Source organism: Panulirus ornatus, chromosome 5 (genome assembly GCF_036320965.1).
Source record: "Panulirus ornatus isolate Po-2019 chromosome 5, ASM3632096v1, whole genome shotgun sequence".
NCBI lineage: Eukaryota > Metazoa > Arthropoda > Malacostraca > Decapoda > Palinuridae > Panulirus > Panulirus ornatus.
The window spans coordinates 23298381-23310726 of NC_092228.1; the positions used below are offsets into that span (position 1 = coordinate 23298381).

At 39.0% G+C, this 12346-nt stretch overlaps 1 protein-coding gene across 1 annotated transcript in view; it reads right to left on the reverse strand.

Moving 5' to 3' along the window:
- Positions 1–12346, reverse strand: part of LOC139748785 (glutamate receptor U1-like) — an 83614-nt gene that overhangs the window by 46335 nt on the left and 24933 nt on the right. Inside the window, exon 5 of the mRNA XM_071662220.1 lies at positions 8139–8448. Coding sequence (XP_071518321.1) covers positions 8139–8448 — 310 coding nt within the window. The remainder of the gene's footprint in view (positions 1–8138; positions 8449–12346) is intronic.

Here is a 12346-nt window from a genome sequence, read left to right on the forward strand (position 1 = left end):
ATCCGCTGCCAGATCCACTCCCAGATATCTAAAACACTTCACTTCCTCCAGTTTTTCACCATTCAAACTCACCTCCCAATTGACTTGACCCTCAACCCTACTGTACCTAATAACCTTGCTCTTATTCACATTTACTCTTAACTTTCTTCTTCCACACACTTTACCAAACTCAGTCACCAGCTTCTGCAGTTTCTCACATGAATCCGCCACCAGCGCTGTATCATCAGCGAACAACAACTGACTCACTTCCCAAGATCTCTCATCCCCAACAGACTTCATACTTGCCCCTCTTTCCAAAACTCTTGCATTTACCTCCCTAACAACCCCATCCATAAACAAATTAAACAACCATGGAGACATCACACACCCCTGCCGCAAACCTACATTCACTGAGAACCAATCACTTTCCTCTCTTCCTACACGTACACATGCCTTACATCCTCGATAAAAACTTTTCACTGCTTCTAACAACTTGCCTCCCACACCATATATTCTTAATACCTTCCACAGAGCATCTCTATCAACTCTATCATATGCCTTCTCCAGATCCATGAATGCTACATACAAATCCATTTGCTTTTCTAAGTATTTCTCACATACATTCTTCAAAGCAAACACCTGATCCACACAACCTCTACCACTTCTGAAACCACACTGCTCTTCCCCAATCTGATGCTCTGTACATGCCTTCACCCTCTCAATCAATACCCTCCCATATAATATACCAGGAATACTCAACAAACTTATATATACTTATATATATACTTATATATATGTATATATATGTATATATATATATATATATATATATATATATATATATATATATATATATATATATATATATATATGTATATATATATATATATATATATATATATATATATATATATATATATATATATATATATATATATATATATATATATATATATATATATATATATATACATATATATATATATATATATATATATATATATATATATATATATATATATATATATATATATATATTATCCCTGGGGATAGGGGAGAAAGAGTACTTCCCACGTATTCCCTGCGTGTCGTAGAAGGCGACTAAAAGGGAAGGGAGCGGGGGGCTGGAAATCCTCCCCTCTCGTTTTTCTTTTTTTTTTTTCCAAAAGAAGTAACAGAGGGGTGGGTCAGGTGGGGGTGTTCCCTCAGGGGCCCAGTCCTCTGTTCTTGACGCTACCTCGCTATCGCGGGAAATGGCGAATAGTATGAAAGAAAGATATATATACACATATATATATATATATATATATATATATATATATATATATATATATATATATATATATATATATATATATATATATATATATATATATATATATATATATTATATATATATTATTATATTTTTCTTAATTTTGCTTTTTCGGTGTCTCCCGCGTTAGCGAGGTAGCGCAAGGAAATAGACGAAAGAATGGCCCAACCCACCCACATACACATGTATATATATACACGTCCACACACGCAAATATACATACCTATGCTTCTCAACGTATGCATATATATACACACACATAGACGCATATATATATACATGTATATATATACACATATATATATATATATATATATATATATATATATATATATATATATATATATATATATATATATATATATATATATATATATATTATCCATGGGGATAGGGGAGAAAGAATACTTCCCACGTATTCCCTGCGTGTTGTAGAAGGCGACTAAAAGGGAAGGGAGCTGGGGCTGGAAATCCTCCCCTCTCGTTTTTTTTTTTTTTTTTTTGATTTTCCAAAAGAAGGAACAGAGAAGGGGGCCAGGTGAGGATATTCCCTCAAAGGCCCAGTCCTCTGCTCTTAACGCTACCTCGCTATCGCGGGAAATGGCGAATAGTATAAAATATATATATATATATATATATATATATATATATATATATATATATATATATATATATATATATATATATATATATATATATATATATAAACCTATACATACCCAAACATTTACATGTATAGGCATGTATATATCCATACTTGCTTCCTTCATCAATTCTCGTTACCATTCCGCAACACACGAAATAGCATACCTCTCTCTCTCTCTCTCTCTCTCTCTCTCTCTCTCTCTCTCTCTCTCTCTCTCTCTCTCTCTCTCTCTCTCAATCACACTCTTTTCATTGTCACACATCTCTCTTACCCTTTCATTTCTTACTCAGTCAAACCACCTTACACCACATACTGTCGTCAAACATTTAATTTCCATTAAATCCACCCTCCTCCGTAGAACACTATCCAAAGCCCATACTTCGCAACAATATAACATTTTTTCGAGCGACTACTCCTTCAAACATACCTCTTTTTTGTTCTCCGAGATAATGTTCTCGCCTTCCATACATTCTTCAACGCGCCCTGAACCTGCGCTTCCTCCCCTACCCTGTGACTCACTTCTGCTTCCAGTCACCAACTTCTGCAGTTTTTCACCCGATTCAGCCACCAGCGCTATATTATCAGCGAACAACAGCTGAATCAATTCCCAAGCCCTTCAATCTATAACAGACCGCATACTTGTCCCTCTTTCCAAAACTCTTGCATTCACCTCCCTAAGAACCCCAACCATAAACAAATTTTACAATCTTGGAGACATCACTCATCCCTGCTGCAAATGGACATTCGCTGTGAACCAATCACTCTCCTCTCTTCTTACCCATACATATGCCTTACGTCCTCGATAAAAACTTTTCCCTCCTTGTAGCAACTTACCTCCTGCACCATATACTCTTAAAACCTTCCACAAAGCATCTCTTTCTACCCTATCATATGCCTTCTTAGATCCATAAACGCTACATACAAACACATCTGTTTTTCTAAGTATTTTTCACATACATTCTTGAAAGCAAACACCTGATCCACACATCCTCTACCACTTCTGAAACCACACTGCTCTTTACCCTCTCAATCAATACATATGCCTCACGTCCTCGATAAAAACTTTTCCCTTCTTCTAGCAACCTACCTCCTACACCATATACTCTTAAAACCTTCCACAAAGCATCTCTTTCTACCCTATCATATGCCTTCTTCAGATCCATAAACGCTACATACAAACCATATTTTTTCTAAGTATTTTTCACATACATTCTTGAAAGCAAACACCTGATCCACACATCCTCTACCACTTCTGAAACCACACTGCTCTTTACCCTTTCAATCAATACCTTCCCATACAATTTCCCAGGAATACTTAATAAACGTATGCCTCTGCAATTTGAACACTCACCTTTATCCCCTTTGCTTTTGTACAATGGCACTATGTATCTATTCCCCCAATCCTCAGGCACTTCACCACGATCCATACATACATTGAATATCCATTCTAACCAATCAACAGCACAGTCACCCCCTTTTTTTTATGATTTCCACCGAAATACTATCCAAACTCGCCGCCATGCCGGCTTTCATTTTCCGTAAAGCTTTCACTACCTCTTTTCTGTTCACCAAACCATTTTCCCTGACCCTCTTACTTCGCACACCATCCCGACCAAGGCACCTTTTATAAGCTTATGAATCTTTGCTTGAGTTTTGAACTGATAGGTTGGAGGTTCAAATATTTCTCCTGACGATGTCTGACGAAGACAACAACGGACATAATAATCCCAAAGTATTTACCATGCTGCTGAGACGACATGAAATGCAAACTTAAATGGTTGTCAGAACCAACAAATCTTCGGTGCTTCGTTCAAAACCAGTACACTATAAGGCACTCATATTTGAAGTCTTCTTTTTTTCTCTCCCAATTCCTATTCCTTGTGGCTGGCGTATAAAAGAAACACAGCTCGTGCATTATCGATGGCTTAAGATACAGAGCCAGCAGACTTGAAAATATATAATGGACGTCGTCTTTTCGAGTCACCAGTCTGATACCGCATTCAGAATGGTCCTCCACGTCCTGAGGAACGTGTGTGATTATAACTGTCTTGTGTGTATCCTCACACACACACACACACACACACACACACACACACACACACACACACACACACACACACACACACACACACACACACACACACACACACACACACACACACACACACACACACACACACACAAATACACACACACGCACAGTGTTCAGTAGTGATTCAAACGTTAAAGTATCCTGTATGTAAAGTGTTAGGATTCTAAACCCGTACTCTCCAAAAAAGATGCTTACATTGAGCTTATATATTCATATGGTTCGGGCTACCTGATGATACAGTTTTTATATATCACAGTTTAATCTGATTTATGGACTGTAATTTGAAAACGCCTCATAACCTTCGTGTCCTTTTGCATTATGTCAATCCTGAGTGAAATGTTATCTCTGAACAAAATCCAAAGGCTCAGATCAGTACCTGAACTTTATTTTTCATATTCCAAAAAATCAAACTCAGCCTTAGTATTTGCTGTGAAAATATTGTAATACTGAATTTCCACAAAATTTTGATAAGAAATATTAGTTTCTTACAATGCAAAGCTGACCTTTATCACCCTGACACGAGAGACGCCTCGCCTGCTGAACTTGCTGTTGATAAGATAGTCCGAAGTGAGGCAGCCCAGAAGGTACACTGCTTTGCCCTGCAGGACTGGTGGGAAGACTTCCTCCTGGTTGTCGTAATATTTGAAGACTCTTGCTAAGCCCTGAAGAGATAGGAAACCAGGTACTACCCACACTGAGCCAGATTCGGTCATCTGGCTTGTTGATTCCGTTTTCGTCATACACAACACTAAACACAGGGAAAAATGCACATATATATATATATATATATATATATATATATATATATATATATATATATATATATATATATATATATATATATATATATATATATATATATATATATATATATATATATATATATATATATATATATATATATATATATATATATATATATATATATATATATATATATATATATATATATATATATATATATATATATATATATATATATATATATATATATATATATATATATGTATATATATATATATATATATATATATATATATATATATATATATATATATATATATATATATATATATATATATATATATATATATATATATATATATATATATATATATATTGGAAAGGATCACAATTTTGCGTGTGATCAAGATATTCCTATGAGTCCACGGGGAAAATGAAACACGAAAAGTTCCCAAGTGCACTTTCGTGTAATAATCACATCATCAGGGGAGACACAAGAGAGAAATATAACGGTCAGTTGATGTACATCGAAGAGACGAAGCTAGGACGCCATTTGGTAAACATGTGATTGTCCCCGTGGACTCATAGGAATATATATATTTGTGTGTGTGTGTGTGTGTGTGTGTGTGTGTGTGATGTCTCCATGGTTGTTTAATTTGTTTATGGATGGGGTTGTTAGGGAGGTAAATGCAAGAGTTTTGGAAACAGGGGCAAGTATGAAGTCTGTTGGGGATGAGAGAGCTTGGGAAGTGAGTCAGTTGTTGTTCGCTGATGATACAGCGCTGGTGGCTGATTCATGTGAGAAACTGCAGAAGCTGGTGACTGAGTTTGGTAAAGTGTGTGGAAGAAGAAAGTTAAGAGTAAATGTGAATAAGAGCAAGGTTATTAGGTACAGTAGGGTTGAGGGTCAAGTCAATTGGGAGGTGAGTTTGAATGGAGAAAAACTGGAGGAAGTGAAGTGTTTTAGATATCTGGGAGTGGATCTGGCAGCGGATGGAACCATGGAAGCGGAAGTGGATCATAGGGTGGGGGAGGGGGCGAAAATTCTGGGAGCCTTGAAGAATGTGTGGAAGTCGAGAACATTATCTCGGAAAGCAAAAATGGGTGTTTGAAGGAATAGTGGTTCCAACAATGTTGTATGGTTGCGAGGCGTGGGCTATGGATAGAGTTGTGCGCAGGAGGATGGATGTGCTGGAAATGAGATGTTTGAGGACAATGTGTGGTGTGAGGTGGTTTGATCGAGTGAGTAACGTAAGGGTAAGAGAGATGTGTGGAAATAAAAAGAGCGTGGTTGAGAGAGCAGAAGAGGGTGTTTTGAAGTGGTTTGGGCACATGGAGAGAATGAGTGAGGATTGATTGACCAAGAGGATATATGTGTCGGAGGTGGAGGGAACGAGGAAAAGAGGGAGGCCAAATTGGAGGTGGAAAGATGGAGTGAAAAAGATTTTGTGTGATCGGGGCCTGAACATGCAGGAGGGTGAAGGAGGGCAAGGAATAGAGTGAACTGGAGCGATGTGGTATACCGGGGTTGACGTGCTGTCAGTGGATTGAATCAAGGCATGTGAAGCGTCTGGGGTAAACCATGGAAAGCTGTGTAGGTGTGTATATTTGCGTGTGTGGACGTATGTATATTCATGTGTATGGGGGGGGGTTGGGCCATTTCTTTCGTCTGTTTCCTTGCGCTACCTCGCAAACGCGGGAGACAGCGACAAAGTATAAAAAAAAATGAATAAATATATATATATATATATATATATATATATATATATATATATATATATATATATATATATATATATATATATATATATATATATATATATATATATATATATATATTTATATATCACAGTTTTGCGAGTGATCAAGATATTCCTATGAATCCTCCCCACCATACCCCACATCTACGGCACCCAGGAAATATGTTTAAAGCATTCTTTCTACCAGGGATAACAGGGATGTACGTTTGGATGGAGAAAACTTACAGAAAGTAATTCGTCTTATGTAACTGGGACTGGACTTGACATCGAAAAGAACCATAGAAAGTGACGTGAGTCATCGGGTATGTGAGGGAATAAACCTTCCAGATACATTCAGGAACATATGGAAAAAATTACCATCTGGGAGGAGTAAAACGGGAATGTTTGATGGCATAGTAGTCCCGACGGCATTGTGTCGATGTGAGACATGGGCAATGGCTGACAATACACAGAAGAGGGTGAAAGAGATGGAAATGAGATGTTTGAGGACAATATGTGGTGTGAGGTGGGTTGATCGATTAAGTAATAATAATATTAGAGAAAGGTGTGGTAATAGAAAGAGTGTGGTTGAGAGAGCTGAAAGGGGTATGGTATAACTATTTCGACGAATTTAGAAAATGAGAGAGGAAAGGTTGACAAAGAGAACAAATATTTCAGATGTGGAAGGTAGAAGCAGAAAAATGACCAAAGTGGAGATATATGGATAGAGTAATGAAGATTTGGGGCGCTCGGGGCCTGAACGCGCAAGAAGGTGAAAGGCGTACATAGGATAAAATGAACTGAAACGATGTGATATTCAGATAGCATGTTGTCTACAGAGTAAACTAGGGCATATGAAGCAGCCGGGGGAAACCAAGGAAAGGTGTGTGGGGCGTGTTTGCGGATAGTGGACTGTGGATTGAATGCATTACACATGACAGTTCGAAAATGGATGTACGCAAATGAGGCCTTTTCTTTGTTCCTGGCACTACTTTGCTTACCCAAGAAACGGAGAACAAGTATGAAAGAAAAAGAGATCAATCCATAAGCCAAAAATCATCGTGGTTGTATATGTCTTTGTGGGGTGACCAGAGGGTAATTGATGAAAAGATATTCTGTGCCATTAATATGGAATGTACATTTTGGGCATGATGGGTCTTGAGATATGTTGAAACGGTGCTTGTAACGTTGGAGTAATAGGTGGCTTTTAGAACATAGACGGGATTGAGTGACATGAGCATGACTGGGGAGTGCAGTTTCAGACAGAAGTAGGTCTGGTGGGATTGCATTATAACTGGGCTGGGAGGAAAGCTGCTCAGTGATAGTTTGATTAATTCCGCATGCTTTTGTTTTGTCTCTGTGTTTGTTAGGTGAGAGTGGATCTGTTTCCAGTTTATAATATAAGAGGATACCATTATCACAGCTAGTGCAAAAGGTGAAGGATTCAAAAAAATTCTACAACCAAGTATTTAGAATGGTCGCATAATGACAATATGTGACATAATAAGGTACAATTAACGAAAGTGTGTCGATCCCGGGATATGTAAAACGCCTCCTCTTTGTAATGGCAGATCGCCATGCGCCATAATATTGTCACTGTTTTCCTCTATGTAGTTCACTAACCTGCAGATAGGGACTACTTGACGAGGCAAATTCATATTTATATAGCTCTGTTAGTCCCGCCACTTCGAGGCCTGACTCATACAGGTCCTGGATGGTCTCCATCATGGTTGGTTGTTTCTTGACTAACAAGAAAGCCTTCAGGCTGTTGGAGTAGACCATGGTCAGTATCATGGTGTACAGCCAAAGAAACAGGACGAAGATCTGAGTGCTGGCACTGCGGGGAAGGGAATCGTGAGCCTCACAGAAGTGCACACCGAAGGCGTAGTACCAGCTGTAGCTCAGGGACTGCAGGCTTCTCAGCTCACCACCACTGTTGGAGATGAACTGGTTGTGAAATACCGATGAAAAACTTCTACTTACCGTCTCTCTCGCAATCATTAACTAAAGACGTTTCACTTCATTACAGTTTTCCTGTGTCATTCTAAAAACGGTTTGCAGTTGAAATGATAATAGTTCAGATAAGTTTTTGAGATATTTTTTATTTGCATATAGAAGAGAGAGAGAGAGAGAGAGAGAGAGAGAGAGAGAGAGAGAGAGAGAGAGAGAGAGAGAGAGAGAGAGAGAGAGAGAGAGAGAGAGAGAGAGAGAGAGAGAGAGAGAGAGAGAGAGAGAGAGAGAGAGAGAGAGAGAGAGAGATAGAATTCTATCAGGAGGTGTAAGAAGATGAGGCAAGTGTTGCACTTGCAATAACGTCTGTGTGTATATCTCGGTGTCTGTTTCTTGTGTGTGTGTGTGTGTGTGTGTGTGTGTGTGTTTGTCCTGCCGGTACACTTATATTAACCCACTGAGCAACATTATGAGGGTACGGAACATACTGATCTTGACTAGAAATGGTAAGAAAACGTAAAAAAAATGAAACACAGATGGAAACTCTAACATAGCAAGCACCCACATCTGGCGAGAACTTAACGCATTTCCCCCTTCAGGACTTTGGAAACATTCAGTAAGAGTCAGCTAAAATGACATAAAAGATCTGGTTACATACTGATACTATATATATATATATATATATATATATATATATATATATATATATATATATATATATATATATATATATATATATATATATATATTATTTGCTTTGTCGCTGTCTCCCGCGTTAGCGAGGTAGCGCAAGGAAACAGACGAAAGAATGGCCCAACCCACTCACATGCACATGTATATACATACACGTCCACACACGCAAATATACATAACTATACATCTCACCGTATACAGACACAGACATATACATATACACACATATACATTTACATATATACATATATACACATGAACATAATTCATACTATCTGCCCTTATTCATTCACATCGCCAACTCGCCACACACGGAATAACAACCCCCTCCCCCCTTATGCGTGTGAGGTAGCGCCAGGAAAAGACAACAAAGGCCCCATTCGTTCACACTCAGTCTCTACTTGTCATGTAATAATGTACCGAAACCACAGCTCCCTTTCCACATCCAGGCCACAGAGAACTTTCCATGGTTTACCCCAGACGCTTCACATGCCCTGGTTCAATCCTTTGACAGCACGTCGACCCAGGTATACCACATCCTTCCAATTCACTCTATTCCTTGCACGTCTTTCACCCTCCTCCATGTTCAGGCCCTGATCACTCAAAATCTTTTTCACTCCATCTTTCCACCTCCAATTTGGTCTCCCACTTCTCCTCGTTCCCTCCACCTCTGACACACATATCCTCTTGGTCAATCTTTCCTCACTCATTCTCTCCATGTGACCAAACCATTTCAAAACACCCTCTTCTGCTCTCTCAACCACAATCTTTTTATTAACACACATCTCTCTTACCCTATTACTACTTACTCGATCAAACTATCTCACACCACATATTGTCCTCAAAAATCTCATTTCCAGCACATCCACCCTCCTGCGCACAACTCAGTCCATAGCCCATGCCTCGCAACCATACAACATTGTTGGAACCACTATTTCTTCAAACATACCCATTTTTGCTTTCCGAGATAATGTTCTCGACTTCCAAACATTCTTCAAGGCTTCCAGAATTATCGCCCCCTCCCCCACCCTATGATTCATTTCCGCTTCCATGGTTCCATCCGCTGCCAAATCCACTCCCAGATATCTGAAACACTTCACTTCCTCCAGTTTTTCTCCATTCAAACTTACCTCCCAATTGACTTGACCCTCAATCCTACTGTACCTAATAACCTTGCTCTTATTCACATTTACTCTTAACTTTCTTCTTTCACACACTTTACCAGTCACCAGCTTCTGCAGTTTCTCACATGAATCAGCCACCAGCGCTGTATCATCACCGAACAACAACTGACTCACTTCCAAAGCTCTCTCATCCACAACAGACTGCATACTTGCCCCTCTTTCCAAAACTCTTGCATTCACCTCCCTAACAACCCCATCCATAAACAAATTAAACAACCATGGAGACATCACACACCCCTGCCGCAAACCTACATTCACTGAGAACCAATCACTTTCCTCTCTTCCTACACGTACACATGCTTTACATCCTCGATAAAAACTTTTCACTGCTTCTAACATCTTGCCTACATTCCACAGAGCATCTCTATCAACTCCATCATATGCCTTCTCCAGATCCATAAATGCTACATACAAATCCATTTGCTTTTCTAAGTATTTCTCACATACATTCTTCAAAGCAAACACCTGATCCACACATCCTCTACCAATTCTGAAACCACACTGCTCTTCCCCAATCTGATGCTCTGCACATGCCTTCACAATCTCAATCAATACCCTCCCATATAATTTACCAGGAATACTCAACAAACTTATTCCTCTGTAATTTGAGCACTCACCCTTATCCCCTTTGCCTTTGTACAATAGCACTATGCAAGCATTCTGCCAATCCTCAGGCACCTCACCATGAATCATACATGTATTAAATAACCTTACCAACCAGTCAACAATACAGTCACCCCCTTTTTTCAATAAATGCCACTGCAATACCATCCAAACCTGCTGCCTTGCCGGCTTTCATCTTCCGCAAAGCTTTTACTACCTCTTCTCTGTTTAGCAAATAATTTTCTCTAACCCTTTCACTTTGCACGCCACCTCGACCAAAACACCCTATATCTGCCACTCTATCATCAAACACATTCAACAAACCTTCAAAATACTAACTCCATCTCCTTATCACATCACCGCTACTTGTTATCACCTCCCCATTAGCCCCCTTCACGGAAGTTCCCATTTGCTCCCTTGTCTTACGCACTTTATTTATCTCCCTCCAGAACATCTTTTTATTCTCCCTAAAATTTAATGATACTCTCTCACCCCAACTCTCATTTGCCCTCTTTTTTATCTCTTGCACTGCACCTTTCTCGTGACCTCCTGCCTCTTTCTTTTATACATCTCCCACTCATCTGCATTTTTTCTCTGCAAAAATCGTCCAAATGCCTCTCTCTTCTCTTTCACTAATAATCTTACTTCTTCATCCCACCACTCACTACCCTTTCTAATCAACCCACCTCCCACGCTTCTCATGCCACAAGCATCTTTTGCGGAAGCCATCACTGCTTCCCTAAATACATCCCATTCCTCACCCACTACCCTTACCTCCTTTGTTCTTACCTTTTTCCATTCTATACTCAGTCTCTCCTGGTACTTCCTCACACAAGTGTCCTTCCCAAGCTCGCTTACTCTCACCACCCTCTTCACCCCAACATTCACTCTTCTTTTCTGAAAACCCATACAAATCTTCACCTTCGCCTACACAAGATAATGATCAGACATCCCTCCAGTTACACCTCTCAGCACATTAACATCCAAAAGTCTCTCTTTCGCGCGCCTGTCAATTAACGCGTAATCCAATAACGCTCTCTGGCCATCTCTCCCTACTTACATACGTATACTTATGTATATCTCGCTTTTTAAACTAGGTAATCCCAATCACCAGTCCTTTTTCAGCACATAAATCTACAAGCTCTTCACAATTTCCATTTACAACACTGAACACCTCATGCATACCAATTATTCCCTCAACTGCCACATTACCAACCTTTTCATTAAAATCACCTATTACTATAACCCGGTCTCGTGCATCAAAACCCCTAACACACTCAATCAGCTGCTCCCAAAACACTTGCTTCTTATGATCTTTCTTCTCATGCCCAGGTTCATATGCACTAATAATCACCTATCTCTCTCCTTCAACTTTCAGTTTTACCTATATCAATCTAGAAT